Here is a 20,100-nt window from a genome sequence, read left to right on the forward strand (position 1 = left end):
CCAAGTCATTTTCAACTTGAAAATCTCATTAGTGTGTAAAATACTGAGTGAATGTTTTACACTTTAAAAAATTATAAAAATATAATTTATTGCGACTTATCTTCAGAAACTATTAAATTACTTTGAACTCTTTATTCAGATGAATGATCAAAGTACCTTATCAAAATGAAAATTGAAGTAATTGATTTTCGAAATATCGCATTTTACTGTTTCAAGTCTGCCAGCAATCCACCCATCTATTTTTACTTATTCGCGTGATAAGTGAATTGAAAAACTTGTTATGTTCAAGTCTTATGTTTAATATTAGATTATCGTGTAATATAAAGTAATTACTGCTATGATGCTTCATTATCAAAGCTTCCGCTTTCTGAATAGCACTATAGCAAAAACACCCATTATTCGCTCATACAATGTCAAATTCCGTCCTTTTCAAGGGTAGTGTTTGTCAGAATCTTTCAGATATTTTTTTTGTTATTTCCAATGTGTCATGTTCACATTTATTAAGTTATAAATATCAATATAATTAGTTGAAAAATATCTTTAATGCATTTTAGAGTCTCTCAGAATTTGTAGTGTTAGAAAAACTACCTTTACAATTCAGATAATTATAATCGAACTTTTATTTTAACCGACGTTTCGCCTTTGCGGTTTCTTCAGATCTAGTACATAAAACTGTTTGATATTGCAATATTCGTTAAATTATTAAACTACTTTGTGATGTTATATTTCTCGAGTCTGCCGTAACGTGCCTTTGGTAATCTATAGAATATTATTGTTTTTTGTTCGTTTGTTTGAAATTAAGCACAAAACTACACGAGGGGCTATCTCTGCTCTGCTCACCACGGGTATCGAAACCCGGTTTCTAGCGTCGTAAGTCCGCAGACATATCGTTTTGCCACTGGGGGGGCAATATTATTGTTACCATATTATAGTATAGTTATGATATTCAATACTAGCTAAAGTACCTGTCTCCTGAACGGAAGTTATGTAAATTCATGATTAATGAAAAGGTATCTTAGGACATGAAAAGTTGTTTTCCTTATATGTAATTGTAAAAAACGCCCATAAAAACTGCAAAACGCAAAATGTTAAGCCACCAATTTGCATGTATCTCCGCACAGACCCAACAAAACTTCTTTCCCAATTTGGTGAAGGTCCATCAACATGGGGCGAGGTAGTGGTAAAAAAACGCGAAAACGCAAAAACGCCCATAAAAACCGCAAAACGCAAAATGTTAAGCCGCCAATTTGCATGTATCTCCGCATAGACCCAACAAAACTTCTTTCCCAATTTGGTGAAGGTCCACCAACATGGGGCGAGGTAGTGGTAAAAAAACGCGAAAACGCAAAAACGCCCATAAAAACCGCAAAACGCAAAATGCAAAACTGAAAAGTTATATGTATCTCCCCATCCAAAGGAGGTGAGGTAGTGTTGAAAAAAGCAAAAACGTAAAGTGCAAAACTGAACATTTATATGTACCCACGCATGGACCTAATGAACCTCGATACCAAATTTGGTGAAGGTCCATCCACACCCTGCAAATTAGTTACCTGGACATACAACAGACAGTACTATTATATTTATATAGATACAGCTATACTAACATGTGACATATATTACTTATATGAAAAATAAAAATAAAGAGAATTATCAAATTTGTTTTATGATTAGCTACAAAACAAATAAGTGGAAAATAAAAGCTGCTAAGAAAGAAAAAATTAAAGTTGAAAAGATACAAAGTTTACTAGTAATGTTAAAAATAAATTATAATACCGTAATACGCAAGAGTATACAAGTGTTAAAAATTAATAATTAATGGGGTTTTAAAGTCCTTTACAATCACCAATAAAGTAGTAACCTAAAATAATTTAGGTGTTTGAATAATGTTAGAGCTTGTGCCTAAGTTATTATTTCATATCATATATTGGACCAAGTATTTAAGAACCCTAACTATTACTTTATTTATTGATTGTTATATATTATATATTGTTATATTCAAATCACCGTTATAAGAGGCCTAACTGTATTTGTTTGGTTTTCCAGCCCAAGCTGTACTGATGAGCATTGAATAGGCGAAACTGCAGTCCACAGCAAATGATACGACCAATCATAAGAAAGCATTAAGCCTATACGTCACAGATTCTCTTTGCAATTTTACATTTGGTAAGAATGAAAAGAAATCTGTAACATATATATGTAATCATTAGAAAGTAATAATGTTAAATGAACTGGTATGAGGTGTGTCTGTCTTTTAATGGTGGCTTAGTTATATATACCATCCATTATTTCTGTTCATTTTTGGATTTTTTACGTTAATGAATATAGTTTATATTATCCGCATTAAAATATTTTGTTTTGTAGATAGAAACGTTAAATAGGTTCTGATTTTCTGTGATTGGGGTTCCGTGTTTGTATAGGAAGTGTTCTGTTGGGGTAGTTTTGTGTTGTTCATGCGTATATAATGCACTGATGTGTTCTGAGATGCGCGTGTGAAAAGGCCTTCCGGTTCCTCTTGTGTCTCCACATATATTACATATGATCTGATAGACTACGTTTTTGGTGTGGCACATTTATCCTGCTCCGTTTTCTCTGGAGTAGCATTGTTTTCGGCACACATTGTTTGTGAGTATAAGGAGTAAACTAATAGTTACCTCCTCCACCGAAGATGACGGAAATTATGCTTTTAACCCCCGTATGTGTTTGTCAGAAAGATTTCTCGAAAATGGCTAACTGGATTTGGACAAAAATTGGTATACATTTGAACTATGATCCAACTTAGAAGTGATTAGTACTTGGAGGGTCAATGTTAAAGGTCAAGGTCACAGCAAGGCCACGAAAATTCATAAAATAGCTATCTGTTAACATGGAGACCGATTTTTCACACCATTTTTGCTTTATAACTCAGTCAAGAATGATCGGATTTTGATGAAACTTAGTGGACCTATGAAGAATATTATTTCCCATTCTCCTGCCAAAAATGGTTCGTGTCCGTTGATAACGACGGACAAACAGACACACTTTCGTATTTCTGGAGAGCAGAATATGATCAACGCTGCATGGCGGAGGTATGCGCTCTAATGAGTGCCCATTTAATTCTTTTAGTGTTTTACTCGGTTTTTATGTTATGTTGATTGTCAGATGGGAATGTTTAATGGCCTTACGAATCTCGGTTGTGACTGTGTTGTTTATGAAAGGAATGTTCATTGTAGGCGTTTTTCGTATATGTCGTTTTTGTTTTGGGGTCTGTTGCTGACGTAATGTTGTTGTTTTTCGTGATTGACAACGTTGTGCCTTTAATATTCGGGTTATATAATTTCGTAATAGTAGTTTGTGTTTTAATGTCCTTTTGTGCTGTTTGAATGGCATTCGGCTTGGAGCACTTTCGATTTATTCTCTATAGTTCTCGTATTATTAATACCCTTTTGACTTGGTCTGTATGGTGTGATTTGGAGTGGAGAAATAAGAAATACTGGGTCCCTACATTCTTTCTTACGCAAAGAACTCCGTATTTGTCTGTCTTGGACTTTTAGGGTTACGTCTAAGAATGTTAAATTCCTTCTTCGTAGGGTAGTTTTAGTGTGAACTTTATTGATCGGTGGAAGTTGTTTAGAAAGTAGTAAAACATTTGTAGTGTTCCTTTTTCACGATTCGATACACCAAATATGTAGTCTATGTATCTCTATCACACTTCTGGTATTAAACCTGATTTTTACCTCCGCCATCGAAGGTGGACGGAGGTTATGTTTTCACCCCTGTGTGTATGTGTGTGTGTGTTTATCAGCAAGATTTCTCAAAAACGGCTAAATAGATTTGGACGAGCGTTGGTATACCTTTGTACTATGATCCAACTTAGAAGTGATTAGTATTTGGATGGTCAGTCTCAAAGGTCAAGGTCACAGCAATGCCATGAAAATCCCTAAAATTCTTATCTGTTAACATGGGGACCGATTTTTCACACTATTTTTCTCTATAACTCAGTCAAAAATGATCGGATTTTCATTAAACTTGGTGAACTTATGTAGAATATCATTCCACATTCTCATGCCAAAAATAGTTTGTGTCCGTTGATAACGACGGACATATTTTCGTGTTTTTGAGAGTCGAATGTGATCAACACTGCCTGGCGTAGGTATGCGCTCTACTGAGTGCCCCTCTAGTTGAAATTGTAACTGCTGCTCTGTTACCCTGATTGAATTTTTTTTTGTTTATTTCATTCGCACCGAAAGGTTCCCCGGTAGACAGCGTTAAGTCTTCGGATTTACAACGCTAAAATCAGACGTTCGATTCCCCTCGGTGGACACAGCAGATAGCCGGTGTGGCTTTGCTTTAAGAAAACAAACTCACCGAAAGTACGAAAAGTTTATTTGATAGAAAAACATACTTAACTTTTATGGATTTTTTTTAACTTTGCTGCACTGATAGATCTTCACAACCCACAACTACGTATCAAAGTTGGTATAAAAATGAGCCACAGGTGCAAAGTTATTCAACAAAAACTACTCAATTTTGACCAAAATGTTTGCGCACGCCTACGCAAAAAGTCACGTGAGCTATCGGTTCATAATTTTTACTACCGCTTCACCTAAAAAAAAGTGGACTGTTTTTAGTTTTTTTAAATCGAGTTAAAGACGCCTGATTTATAGCAGCAAAACTATAAGATGAAAGGACGTGCAGATACATACAGTAAATATTGGTTAGCTCAAGTTTTCAAAAGAATCATGCAGATGGACGGTTATTATTCATTATTCACGGCTAACTTTTCAGCATAAATTTGCTAAGTTTTATGTAATTCTCCTAAATCAAGAGCGTTTAGCGTCACGTGATATTAACTTAAGGAATTAGCGTAAATAATGATCCTTGACACGGTGGGTGATGACAAAAACAGTTAATCTAGATTCCATGGCGTTGCTATAAAGGAAGTTATTAACACTGTTTTGGAGAGGAAACTACCACTATATATTTTAAGGAATCTGATTGGTTCTGTAAAGTAAAAGGGTCTGTTCCAAATGATAGGGTTGCAATCCTAAAACTAATGCTGGTTACTATCGAGTGCCCCTTTATTAATTGCTGTGGTTCGTTGGTATGTGTTGACAAAGTGTCGTGCTATTTAATCAAAAACACATTAGGTGTGAAAAAAGGTGGGGCCAAAAAAGAATTGAGCGTGCGACTTAATTAAATGAATGAAATCAAAATTGGTAGCCAAACTAGTAGCTACACTTATAGCACTGATAAGAATTTTACAGCAAATATTCAATCATTAGTTAGTTAGGTCGCGTAATTTGTTTTTCCCACCATCATGCACGCTCAGTTCATTTTTGGCCGCACCATTTTTTCACACCTAAGGTGGTTTTGATTATATTACAATTACTTGGAGTATAAAGGTCTTTTTTTCCAACTTTATTACCAAAATGCACTTTTCAAATACACATTATTTACGAAATATAACAATGTATCAGTATTATTAGGATTATCATTTGTACATACTCGTAATATTCCAGATTGAGTAGCTGAGGATTTCAGTGGGATATAAAATATGAGTCCCACGGTGATTTGAAACAATTTAATCAACAATAAAGTCATATGATCAACCCTTAGTACACTTAGTTACTAAATATACAAAAACTAAACAAAAAACACATTGTCGTTCGTGATCTCTGCTCCTACTTTCTGAAGAATATACAAAGCTTTTCTTATGTATGATTATATTATTACACACACAAATACATGAACAATATAACGTACTGTCGAATGTCTAATTCACTTCTTTCCTTCTTTCGATAAACTCATTTCTTTAAAGTCGATTACATGCATGGCTTAATGAATCCTTTATCTTCACTATAATAATATGTTATGCATTACGTATTATCAGGTAATCCAGCACTTAGAAATACGATTACAATGAAATATGGATCAAGACAGTAAAACATTTTTAACAAGTTTTTCCTCATTTTATGATATCTAAAAAATGGGTAGACGAAAGTTAATGTAGTTGGAAATTACTGAAGTATTTCTCTGATAGGGTAGAATTTTCATAATCAAGTTTGATATGCATGGTACAACAAAACTGTTCGCCCAGAAATACAACAGCATTAAACAAACGTATAAATGTAATGGTGTGGAAACTTTACATAATTTCAACTGATGGTATCAGTTGCTGGTAACTAGGTAACTGGTCGCATCAAGAACAGTATGACGTCCACGCAGTAGAAAGCATCAAGATTAGTGATAGTGTGGACCGTATTATATCTCTATCATCTCTTCTTCACACACATCGGTGTGAATTATATGGTGTAATTGATTGTTCTGTAACTTGATACCTTTAGTTACAACCATGAAAAGTTGTATTCACCCTTCTCTTTTCATGTCTTACAGAGTTTCATTTTAGGATGAATAATTTTGGTACACCTTTTATATGATATACACGTATCAACAATCAAGCTTGATATGCTCTAACTGTCATAAATTTGAGTTTTAAGACATTGCATATCCGTACTTAAACCAGTATATCGAATTACCTATATAGATTATTGAGTTAATTTTGAGTTCTGACCTATGTAGGTAGCTTGTTTTGATAAGTTAATGATAATACGATAGTTTTAGTTGTAGTTTTAATGAAAATGCATATTAGTGTATAATAGTATATTTTTGTAATTTTTACTTTTTACCATCGTAGTTTTATTGTTTAAGTAAGTGTATGGACAAAAAGGTTTATTTATTATCACACAATCCAAGAAGTAATGAAATAGAAGTTTTCTACTGACAATTTTTGAAATGTCAGTAATCTCGTTTTTTATATCCATGCTAACTCGAGTTTATTAAGGAGCATTGGAAAGAATTTACAATCATAAACACAGGAAAGCAAGCAAAAAATTCATTTGTCGATGTAGAAACAATGGTATACAGGTGAGGGAGACAAGCAGCTTCGAGAGGCATCACTCTATTTAAAATAAAGAGACGCTATTTTAAAACTAAAATTTCGCATTGAAATACACGAAAAATGTTTATAAATGTGAGGAAAATGAAGAGTGCAAAAAATATTTATATAGCGAAATAAAGGAACTTATTATTACATTAAAGGTAATGATTACGTTCTCTGAAACGTGCCGCCTGTTGTTTCGTAATCGAAGACAAGCTTTGAGTTGATATAACTTCAGAAACACTGGCGTCCAATAACGTCAGCTTTAACTTTCCGCTTTCGTTCGTTTAATGATTAGAGAATAGAAATTCTGCAAATCAGGAAACTTCTCTTACTGTTCCTATGTTGTGTGGTTTCGCAACTGCATTCGTCAAGAATTGTAGACAAGTATATCTGTTTAAGATGTCTGGTTTGTACACATTTTCCTATATTTTAATGTTTTCTGGTCATAACTGTGTCCAAGAAATTACTCGAATTTTACAAACTTAAGTATGTAAAAGCCGATTATGTTCTCATGAAATCCCATAATGGAAAAAAACAAGCAGAACAAATGCACATACATATATAAATACTCACAAGACAAGAGTCATCTATTAACGTTGATTTCGAGCCTGTCGGAGCTAAGTGGTTACTTGTTGGGCTGCTGATCGAAAGGGACTGGGTTTGAGGAAGCGGAGCCACTGAAAGTGTTCGGCACGGTCAAACTCATTATTCGATTCAGAGAGACAGGCAGAGCTCTTATGGTGACTGAATGCCTTTCCTTACAGGTATCCGACCTGACCATTTAACTCACCTGTAAATAATATGTCGTTGGGTTGAAAATCCTAATTTGGACCTTGTGTTTTGCGAAATTAAAGCTCTTATTTGACTTTATGGTTATGTAATTTAAGTATTATTTTTCTTCTCTTGTGTATATTGCTTATTTTTTGGATGTTGAGTTGTTCTTTATTTCGCTCACCAATGCACGAACAACACAGAAAACACGATACTTTCACACTAACCAATAGCTATATTTTGCTCACTAATGCATGAGCAACACAGAAAACTCAATATTATCACACTAGCCAATAGCTTTATCGCACTCACCAATGCATAAGCAACACAGAAAACACAATACTATCACACTAACCAATAGCTTTATTTTGCTCACTAATGCATGAACAACACAGAAAACACAATACTATCGCACTAACTAATAGTTTTATGCCACAATATTGAGCATCAAATTCTCTCGCACGATGTTTAGACAATATCAAAACCGTATGCAAAATTTACATAGTTACACCTCAACCTTTCAGAAATCTTTCAAATGACTGAATGTAACATATTCACGTTAAAAAAATAAATAAACGTTTGCACAGAACAATGACAGTGTCTAGATATAACACAGTGAAAACAAAGAGCATGTGGACACTCACGTCAAACCCACTCCAGAAGAGTCTATTTGTAGTCCTGAAGTTAATCAACACGAAATACTTAGTTATTGTTTCAGTCATTAAGATAAATGTGTACGAAGTATTTTTTCTTTGATTATATTCAAACGTTTAAAATATACATAAATCCTAAACACACCTCTTAGAAATCACGAGAAAACTTTTTTAATTAATATGTTTGTATTACCCATTATTTGGTGTGGGAGAAAGTGCTCAGTTATTATTGTGTTGTGAGTTTCCAACATTGTTTTCCAATAAAAACATAGGGTTTGAAATAGCTTATCTATTTATCTATCTTATTGTTTAGTAGCTTTCATAACCCTGTGCTGGTTCTCGTACTCAAATATAAATTACTCGTCTTCATATATAAATATATTAATTTGTTTGAAGTTAAGCAGAAAGCAGTACAATAGGCTATCTGTGCTCTGCCCAACACGGGTATCGAAACCCAGATTCTAGCGTTGTAAGTCCGCAGACATACCGCTGTGCCACTGGGGTGCAAATATATTAATCATTACTGGTTGGTTGGTTGTTTTGAAGTTAAGCACAAAGCCACACAATGGGCTATCTGTGCTCTGCCCACCACGGTTATCGAAACCCGGTTTCTAGCGTTATAAGTCCGTTGTGCTACTGGGGGGGGGGGGTAATCATTACTGACTTATTTGATTTATTTGGTACGTAAACTATACGACGGTAACTTTACAATCAATTTATTAATGCTTAGGAAATAAATTATTCACATAACTAGAATCCTTCTGAAGTGTATCATTATCTACGTATAAATCTTCAAGAAATTATTCAGATTATTCAAAATTATTCAAAAATTCAAATATTCTGAATCATCTCATATTAGTTAGAATGCTTAATATACATATTTTAATTACTTGTAATTTATTATTATCAAATTTTCTATATAAAGTTTTATTTTTTGCATTGTTAGCTACTAAATTGGCCGAACCTAGTGAAATATTATTGGGATTACGGCCAAAAATATCGCTAACAGCGAAGGTATTCAACTGCTGAAACACTGCTTACTAATCTAAGTAAGAAAATAAAAACTGTAGATTTCATTATCTATTTCATTACCAGCTTAATATTTAGTTTTGATCGATTTAAATAATTTGCTTGGATCGGAAGTTAGCATAATTATATATGTATAAATCTTTATGACGTATTCACCTGCGCTGCTTGCTAACCTAACCTAGACACCCATGTACAAAGTTTAAATAATGGAGTTTTCGAGAAACTTCTATGATAAGCTAGAAACGCCCTACAGAGTATAGAATCAATGACCAGTTTAATTTAATTCATTGTGGAAAAGTACATAACTTATCACATTTCATTCTATTATCATCAGTAAAATTTCATCCATTTAGCCATCTTATGGTTGGCAATTTGGGAAAAATTCATGTCATGCTTATGAACAATTTGTGGGTGGAACATAGAATTTATCACACTTCTGAAGAACAATCCTGAACTATCTTTTGCAAATTAAAATATATTTGGGAACAATTAGAATCATGCTCATAATTTTGGATGTAATACAGAACTATTCGCACTTGTGAAGAACAATTCTGAACTGTATTTTGGAATTTAAATTTTTTTTTCTTCTGTAACTTGTGTGTTGTATGTCATTTTTCGGATTTGTTTGTTTATTTGTAATTAAGCACAAAGCTACACAATGGGCTATCTGTGGTATGCCCACCACGGGTATCGAAACCCGGTTTTTAGCGTTGTAAGTTCTCAGACATTTTTACAAATCTAATAGTATATTTTATATAAAAACAATGTGTGTTACACAATACTAGGTTCTTTTAGTCCTCATTCTTTTTTACTTTTTTTAAATTATATCCTGTTTCAGTTTCATATTTTGGGAATTATTACTGTACCAAGACTGAACACACATCACCCCTTCTTAGTAGCCTCACTTAGTCTGAACATTTACATTTCACTTTATCTCCAGCTTATTTCAAAGAAGATAATTGAAAAACACACTTGTATAGTTTGTGTAATATTCAAAGCTATTACATAAATAAACAGCAATGTTTCACATGTTAGCCGAGCGTGGTCTAATGGCTAGCGTATCGGACTGTGGATTCGAGGTTCCATGGTTAATGCTCCATTAATCGTCGAAAAAACATTGCGCTCCGCACTTAGGGGCCATGGGTACGTTGTATGAGTGATTAATATATCCCACTATTCGATTAGAGTAGTCCACGAGTTGGCGGTGTTTAGTGTTAACGAGATGCCTTCCCTCTAGTCTGTCACTTCAAAATTAAGGACGGCTAGCGCAGATAGTCCTCTAGTAGCTTTGCGGGAAATTCACCAAACATCAAATATCGCTTCATATATCCATAACATTTGGCCTCGTTCTATAGAATCAGATATCAAGACAGATATAACATCCTCTACTAGAACTTCGGGATGCCTAAACCTTTTCTTTCTGTGCAATAATGACCTTATTATCTAATACATTGATAAATATAAATAAATTTATAGAAATATTTATTCATCAAATAGTCAAGTCACAGCTTTGTAGAAAATGTTACTTATCAGATAGCCAAATCAGAGATTTGTAGAAATATGTACTTATCAGATAGCCAAGTCACAGCTTTGTATAAGTACTTATTATCAGATAGCAAAGTCACAGCTTTGTAGAAATATTTACCTATCATATAGCCAAGTCACAAAAAGCTGTGACTTGGCTATATGATAGGTAAATATTTCTACAAAGCTGTGACTTTGCTTTCTGATAAGTAAATATTTCTACAAAGCTGTGACTTGGCTATCTGATAATAAGTACTTCTACAAAGATAGGTAAATATTTCTACAAAGCTGTGACTTGGCTATCTGCTAATAAGTACTTCTACAAAGCTGTGACTTGGCTATGTGATAGGTAAATATTTCTACAAAGCTGTGACTTGGCTATATGATAGGTAAATATTTCTATAAAGCTGTGACTTTGCTTTCTGATAAGTAAATATTTCTACAAAGCTGTGACTTTGCTTTCTGATAAGTAAATATTTCTACAAAGCTATGACTTGGCTATCTGATAATAAGTACTTCTACCTGTGACTTGGCTATATGAAAGCTGTGACTTGGCTATATGATAGGTAAATATTTCTACAAAGCTGTGACTTTGCTTTCTGATAAGTAAATATTTCTACAAAGCTGTGACTTGGCTATCTGATAATAAGTACTTCTACAAAGATATAAATATTTACCTATCATATAGCCAAGTCACAGCTTTGTAGAAACATTTATCTATCATATAGCCAAGTCACAGCTTTGTAGAAGTATTTACTTATCAGAAAGCAAAGTCATAGCTTTCTAGAAATACTTACCTATCATATAACCAAGTCACAACTTTGTAGAAGTACTTATTATCAGATAGCCAACTCACAACTTTGTAGAAGTACTTATTATCAGATAGCCAAATCACAGCTTTGTGGAAGTAGTTATTTACTGACGTAAAAAAGTTAAAAATATTTTATGCAGGAAATAAATTTCAAGAAATACAAAGGCTAATAGAAATGTTTATAGAACTAAAGACGAGGTAAAATAAAGGATACAGTTTTTCATTTTGATAAACGTTTTACATAACACATATTATTGCTGCTTTCATTAGTTGTTTTGTCGAATTTTTATTCTGGGTTTGGTCTGAGAGTCATAATCTAATTTTTGCAGAGTCACGACTGAGTGTAATTAGGAGTCCTGATCCTCCTCTCCTCCACATAGTATCTTTGAAAAATTACCCTTGTCATGGAAGAACTCTACAAGAATGAATTTTTTTACAAAAGAATTGCAAAAAGTTGGACATAGTTTATTGAATTAATTTGGATAAAACTTCTCTTCACATATTTGAGAAAATGATAAGTACTTACACATCACAGTTTAGACGATTATCTTAGTTTTGTTTTAGATTTGTCTCGTCTTTTAATGTGTGACAGAGGCCTTGCATTTTTTTCCTAGTTGCACATCATATTTGTAAATATTTTCATAGTTAACAGGCCTCGTAACATTCACTTTGAATAGCCCCAAGTATATAGAAAGATTATTCAGGATTAGAATTGGACATGTGCTAGCTAGCCTCTATCGTGGTGGCGTATGTTTTACTTTTCAAAGGGTCCTCAGCTTAGACCCTATATATCTCTAAGAATTTGAATTCACATTATAAGTAATGTAAAATATATAATGTAAAAGTAATCCTTTTAGCTTGCTTTTTCTTAGCTGCAGAGAAACAAAAGGAGAATGATTTTATTTTGCCAACAACAGCAAAGACGTTTCTCTATGACCAGTGCTACTCTCTCGAATATATTACATGCTTTTATATGAGAGTGTTATTTGCTAAATAGCGCTTTTAATTTTATTAATTCTTAAATGTATAAGTACACCATCACATCAAGTTTTTCACAACAGATGGGAATACTTCTCCTTACCTTTGTTTAAACTTCATCAAATTAACCCGCAGTATCAACACGTTTTCAAAATAATTAATCTAAAGGATATTATTTTGTATGATGATAAACCATTTGCAAAATAACCCTAACATATTTATAATTTGAATCTTAAAGTTATTAATTTTAAAAACATATTTTTTTTAACAAATTAAGCCTAATTATAACAACATTTTAATTTCAGCTATTAACTATAGGAAAACCAATTTTTATGCAGAGAAATCATCTTGAGAATGGACCGGGCGTGACTAGCGATTAACATGCAGGGCTAGTTCAAAGTTTAACCTTTGAACACACAGCACACTTTTAGCTGTGGAGGAGTTATAAATGTGACAGTCAGTCCTGCTATTGGGTTAATAATTGCTCTAAATTAGGGATACCTATGTCCGAAACTTAGGAATCTCTGACGTTTAGGCCATGTTTTCCTAATAGTTCAGGTTAAAACATCAAAATACCTTACTTGAAAGTTTGTTTTTTAACAATTGAAACCGAAGTACCTATAAATATCACTAGAATGAGGAAAGTTATGAATTTTTTCATCTGAACATATTTTTATTTTTTTTCTGAAAATTATCAATTAATAAGAAATGTTAGATATGATTCCACAATTTTCATTAACTCTTGAAATAATGTAATGAATAATTCCCTGCATAGTGTATAAACCTTGCTGAAATTAAACGAGTTTGTAAACGAAGTCATTTGCTTTTTTCTTTTACACGAACTTGAAAAGCTAATCACAGAAGATTATCTCTATTTGTCTATTTTATGTCATTATTGGTTTCCCGGTGGGTCAGCGTTAAATTCAAGGTCTTACAATGCTGAAATCCGACGATCGATTATCTGTAATGAACAGAGTGCAAAGAGCCCACTGTATAGTTTTGTTTTAGAAACAATCACCCAAGATCTTTATTAACTTTGCTGTAGTTGTATAATTACATTTTAAGGAATATCCGAGTAAAATCTTTAAACAGTTTTTTTCTTCTCGTAATTTAAATTTATTAGTCCCAAAAAGAAATAAACATAAGTAAATTTTGGGAACGAAAATGTCATGGTACTTTCATAGTAAATCGTTAATTATATGATGTTTTTTAACGATTGTATGCCATCGATGAAGTTTGATGCTTTAAATATTTTAGATGTTAGGCTTAAATGATAGGTTGTACTTGTATCTCGATGTACTTAATACTCTTCTGTTGAAAATGTTTTAATTGGGTATTTTGGTGATTCTTAGAGTAATTTTTCAACTGTTTCTCAGTTTTAAAAATATTCAAATATTTCTAAGTGATCATGAACTAAATGCAATGAGATCAAAATTTGAAATTCAAAAGATGTAATCATTTTTAAAGAATTGTCATCCCAACTACAGTACCACGTTTTGTTTTGATTATTAGTGGTCTTTGCTTGAAAGATTTTATAAATACAAACCACTACAATATGAACCACTAGCAAAAAAAGAAAAAAAAGAGGAACAAGAGATCGATTTCAAATATTTCGTAATTTTGTTTAATGAACGAACGTACTCCCAAAATAACAGCCGTTATTATAACCCTTAAATATTTTCAACATTTTTCAAACCTGAAAAAAACAAGTAGGAGCGGAACATTAAGTTTCGAAAATAAATTTTATTTTAAACTAGCAGCCTAATACGAGTTTATCGTAATAGACATTCACCTAATAAACGACCATTGCATTAAATATCCAATTTACTCATTCTTTGCGATTTCCATTTTGTTATAAACATTCCAGCCCAAATTATACCCTTTTAAGAACAATAACAACAAAAAAAGGACGAAACCTTTAACCTGCCAGGAACCCATGCCCACCAACTACCCATATTTTTCAACCTACTACCTTTTATTTTACTTGTAAAGTAGCACGGAGATATTTGGTTTTCATTCTAGAAAACACTCGAGAAAAGAGTATTATTATTATTATTTGTAATTAAGCACAAAGCTACACAATGGGCTATCTGTGCTCTACCCACCACGGGAGAGGCCAAAAACTATGCATACGTTATTTAAAATAGTAAGAAAAGTTTATTGGAAATCTATTCTTAATGTACTTGTCTTCATAACTTTACTTTTATTTTTATTTCACCCGAAAAGCATCGATATTGCCAATGTCAACTCCTTACTTAAATCCACTTTAGTTCCTCTTATCCGTGAACAGTGTTCAAAACAACCAGTCTAGAAAGAGCGCCATCATAAGAATAACAAAAGAGCCAATGGCATAACATGGAACAATCTTGAGTTTTTTTTTATAACTGCAATGAATAAGAAAAAGCGTTTTTTTTATGTGTGTAAGTAAAATATCCATATGATTTTAAATATACTCAATTTACATGTATAAGTAGCTATTAAATAAATTTATAATACTCTTTGAATAGGTAAATAATGAGATATATTTTATTAAGATTTAGTGCAGTATAATTCCTTTGCTACCAGAAAAAATAAATAAAACTTTTCTGCTCTGATACACTTACGTCCGCTTTGAAAAAAAAAAAATTATGGCCCGGCATGGCCAAGTGGTTAGGGCGCTTGACTTCCACTCTGAGGGTCGCGAGTTCAAATCCCCTCCTCGCCAAACATGCTCGTCCTTTCAGCTGTGGAGGCGTTATTATGTGACGGTCAATCCCAGTACTCGTTGGTAAAAGAGTAGCCCAAGAGTTGGTGGTGATGATTTCCCTATAGTTTTTCACTGCTAAATTAGGAACGGCTAGCGCAGATAGTCCTCGTGTAGCTTTGCGCGAACTTCAAACAACAAATATATTTTACATGTCATTAATTGAATATACATTCAGTTATCATTTCACCTTGATGTTTCAGTTTGTCAAATACTTCTGTACATTAGCAACATTAATACTAAAACAATGGCGGGCAACATTCTATATTGTGATACGTCTAAGAAAAATAAAGCGCGCGAAAACATATGAACATTGAAACAATTTACTGAAAGTCGTCTTTTTTTTAACTAGATACTAAAAGTTAAGATGTCTGAACTCTTCCAAGTTTCATGAAGATTTGCTTTCAAATTAGAGTTAAGAACATTATAATGTTTTTATCTTATTTTTCTTTAAACTCAGCAATAGAAGCTTATAATAGATAGACGAACATATAAATAGCTCACATTTTATATCTTGTAGTCTGGATAATTTGAAAAAGTTGGAAATATGATAAAATTTGATAATTCGATGACGAAGAACCCACTTTGAGACTAATTATGGTTGGAGACCGCTTGAAAGATGACAAAACCTTGTCGAAACGCTGTATATTTGCTGATATGTTAAACTTATATTAAAGTTTTTCTTCATTCAGGCCGTCTCCAACCATTAAAATTTGATAATATTTTTATCTGATAAATGATATTCAAAATAATAATAATTTCAGTATGTGTGAGCTTTAAGTATTAGTTTTCTGTATGAAGAAAAAAAAACCATTAATGAATGATATTCAGCCTTTACATAATTTTCAGCAAACTTTTGTCCGGTTTTAAAAACACCTTTACCTTTAATGTAACATTATTTAAAATTGACATATCGATCTTTGCACATGTGGTTTCAGTCGTTGTTATCGAAAGTTTGTTAAATCAGATAATAATTTTGTAAACATTATAACGTTTATTTTAATGTTTAAAACGAGAAATAAAACTAAGTTCGAACAATAAGTTTACTTTTCGAGTTATTTCCTGTTTTAGAAACTGGTGTAAACCTGCAATAAAACAAAACTTCGGAGTCTCTTGACATTTTTAACTATCTTATATCCTTACACATAAGGATGTCATACACAAATTTATAGATAGAATTTCTGAAAATTTTACAAGAGACTTGTCCTGGTTTGAATTTCAGCTAATTTTTCATAACATAATAACTTACTACTTTTCAAAGAAATACACACTTCAGAATTTCTGACGGGGAATATTTTAATATTCTTTATGAGAAAAAGTTAAGCTGAAATATCATCATTTTGCTGAGTTTTGACAGGCTGCTATAATAATCAATGTGCTAGGTTATCAAGATTGGCTTGTCAAAAACGTAATCAGCATGATCGAATACTGAAAAAAAAAGAATGGCGTTAATTGTTATGGGAAGATCAATCATCATCGCTTACTGATTTAGGGATATTCTATATATAATGATTTGTACTGTTTTGTTTTTGTGCACAAATGACAAGCAGGATGTGATATAATAAAGAGGATATAGTAGATGATTTGTCTAGGATTTATATGTAGAATCAGAAAAAAGTGAATGGAGTTTGAAATGTATTCAAAGAACAGCAGTGGCTAAGGATACATTCCTTTGGGATGAATTAAGAGCAAAAGAACTGACAACAAGTTATTGAACATGTATTTGTTGAAATCATTTTAGCAAAAACCCATTGTTTCGCAAAATTATTTGTATTATAAAATTTATTAACTTTCCTCTTCGTCTCAAACTGAAAATGTTCTTGAAACCGCTTTTAAAAGATAGTAATGATAGCACATAATGGAGAATCTAACTGATGGAATTATACATGATCAGATAATCAATATTTATAAATATGTCAGTGAATATTAAATTACTAATTGGTATTATTATTCGTATCTAATTATTTATCAACAGGAAAAGACAAATTAAAACTTTTTTGTTTTAAATTTTTGTGTGTGTATCTTATAGAAGAAAAGAGAACGTGCTTGCTAGAAGACAATAAAAATAAACTTAGCGTAGATGATGAACGGTGAACAAAATGTTTCTGACCACTCTGGATTGTTTTTCTGGCACCACAATATAATTAGGTTAGAAAGATCTTTTAAAACCTAAATTCCTGCTACGGATTTTGATTCTTTGTTTAAAGTTAAGTAGAAAGCTACACAATGGGTTATCTGTGCTCTACCCACCAAGGATTTTAAATGTGATGGAGAGTATGATGTTGCTGATGGCCTCTTTTCTTCTGGTCTGTAGTTCAGAGTTATGGACAAAGGCAGTAGTCTTAGTAACTTTGCCATAAGTACAAAATACAAATACCTAATGACAGCAATTATTGGTAATAACGTTATTCTAAATCTTATGAGATACCATATTTAAATAAATTTTCAAGTATTCATTTCTTTATGTTTATGGAAACTGGACCAATTCGGAGTCAATATATATATTAAAGGCATGAAAAAAGTATTTATTTATTTTAACTTAGTTCATATTAATTTAATTTAACACAACAGTTCGGTTTAAGGCTACCAATATATAATATTACATAAGTTATATACATTAAGAGACCACACTCGTACACCATTGGACTCCGGAGATCTAATCTATAAAACTGTTAACACCAAGACAAGGTTAAACAGCTATCTAGATTGTATTTAAAAAATTATTTAGGCACACATGCCTTATATTCGCAACGGACAGTAACAAAACACGTTACTACTATCTCTTTCTGTGTGCTTCTCTATATAGAGCTTATAATTGGTCTATTTAGTTAGATATATTACACATAGAGATATCAGTCAAGGGTGGCCAAACGTTACTATACAGTGGAGTAACTTAGGAAACAATGAGAGAGTTACAGTTTTTTTTTTCGCCATCTCTGTGTATAGGTACTCGGTATACGCATTTAAAAGTGTACAGCTGTAGACAATTCAAATAAAATTAGGTTTTTAACGAAATGTAAAAGTATTCTATTTTCTAAAGATATAGTTGGTTTCATAGCTTCCCGAAAATAGTGATTGTTCTACCACACGTAATACATATTAAATATTTAAAGATGAACTTGCTAAAAAAACTGAGCCATGATAAAAAAAGGACAGAATACTAGGAAGAAAAATATTTTCATTTCTAAAAACATAAATCGACAGTTTTTTTTTTCGTAACAGTAGATGAATAATTTTATTGATATCAAAAATTAAAAATTACCTTCTGCTTATTTCGAAGAATGTTTGCGTCTCGTTGTCCTTGAGCATTGCCCGGAGTCTGATTTTGCCTTAGTCGTATGCCCATCCGAATGTAAGCGTAACTGATTATAAATAAAGGCACAAAGTATTGAAGGGAGACCAGAATGTGGTTGTACGTTCTCCAAGCTAAAGGTGAGATTCCAGAATTTTGGCAGAAGGGTTTAGTTTTGTTCCCAGTGGCGGGGTCATCTAATAGACTTACACGAAGAGCCACAGCATTGGGAACCCCAAGAGCTGCAGAAAAAGCCCAGATACCGAGTACGGAGAGCTTAGCCCTTAGTTTGGAAGTGCGGGCTTTCAGCGGAGACATGACTGCCCGGTAGCGGTCAAGGGCGATGGCTGTCAGAGTGAAAATACTCACGTTGACTGACAGAACCTGAACAAACGGACAGAAGGCGCACATAAAGTTGGGTAAAACCCAGCGCTGAAGTAGAGCAGCTTGAAACTGAAACGGGATAGAGAAAAGACCGATAATGATATCAGCACAGGCTAAATTTGCGATGAAAAAGTTGGTGACCGTCTGCATCCGGCGGCTTGTGGCGACAATCCACAGGACACAGAAGTTACCAATCACGGCTACGAGAGATATTGACCCGTAACAAATGGACAACAGGATAATTATACCAACTGGGACCTCATACAGATTATCTTCTCGGTGAGTAAGGTTACTAGCCTTACTGGTGCTTCTCTCATCGTCTGAATAATTGAGAAAATTTTCGGTTTGGCGATTAAATGGATAAAAATTTTCCATAGCCAAATAAAAAAAATACAATTCGGGTCAGAAACTTCAATACTATCTTGAGGAGCTCAAGACTAGTTTAACAATGTTTGTATGGTTTTACTCAGGTCGAGTGAAGAAACAATAACATGAACCGATAAGAGCGACTCACTATACTGTATTGACTAATACAGTAAAACTCGCACCGCCGCTGTGACAGAAACGTTACGTCACTATTGCAATAACCATCCTCATACCCATACAGGTTACGTTGTTTAAAATACACGTAGAAAACCCTTGTAACTGTAAATACACAAACCAATGTACAAACAAATATATTGAAGTAATAAAATGCTTGGAAATATATATTAATTGATGAGGTATCGTCGATACATTTTGATACAGTAAATATACGTGCCCTAATTCTATGAATTAATAAACGTTTAAACTCATTCTAATTTCCAAATGACTTTCACATTTCGAACTTTAAATATTCTTTGAAATATGACAAAACTAGTCGAAGTTCATAAATTCTGATGAAAATGGGCTGCATTAAAATATAAAAACTGTGGCAATTCTATGGTAAAGTATTTCGGAATACTTTGGTTTACCTAAGTGTGATGTATTATATGGATATCGTAAAGGTATGCAATG

At 32.9% G+C, this 20,100-nt stretch overlaps 1 protein-coding gene across 1 annotated transcript in view; it reads right to left on the reverse strand.

Annotated features, from left to right (window-relative positions):
• The window catches only part of LOC106464882 (tachykinin-like peptides receptor 99D), a 38,097-nt gene extending 18,618 nt beyond the window's left edge, over nucleotides 1-19,479 (reverse strand). Inside the window, exon 1 of the mRNA XM_013925049.2 lies at nucleotides 18,691-19,479. Within this exon, the coding sequence (XP_013780503.1) occupies nucleotides 18,691-19,479 (789 nt within the window). The remainder of the gene's footprint in view (nucleotides 1-18,690) is intronic.
• Between the last annotated feature and the right edge of the window lie 621 nt (nucleotides 19,480-20,100).

This window comes from Limulus polyphemus, unplaced genomic scaffold (assembly GCF_000517525.1).
Source record: "Limulus polyphemus unplaced genomic scaffold, Limulus_polyphemus-2.1.2 Scaffold64, whole genome shotgun sequence".
NCBI lineage: Eukaryota > Metazoa > Arthropoda > Merostomata > Xiphosura > Limulidae > Limulus > Limulus polyphemus.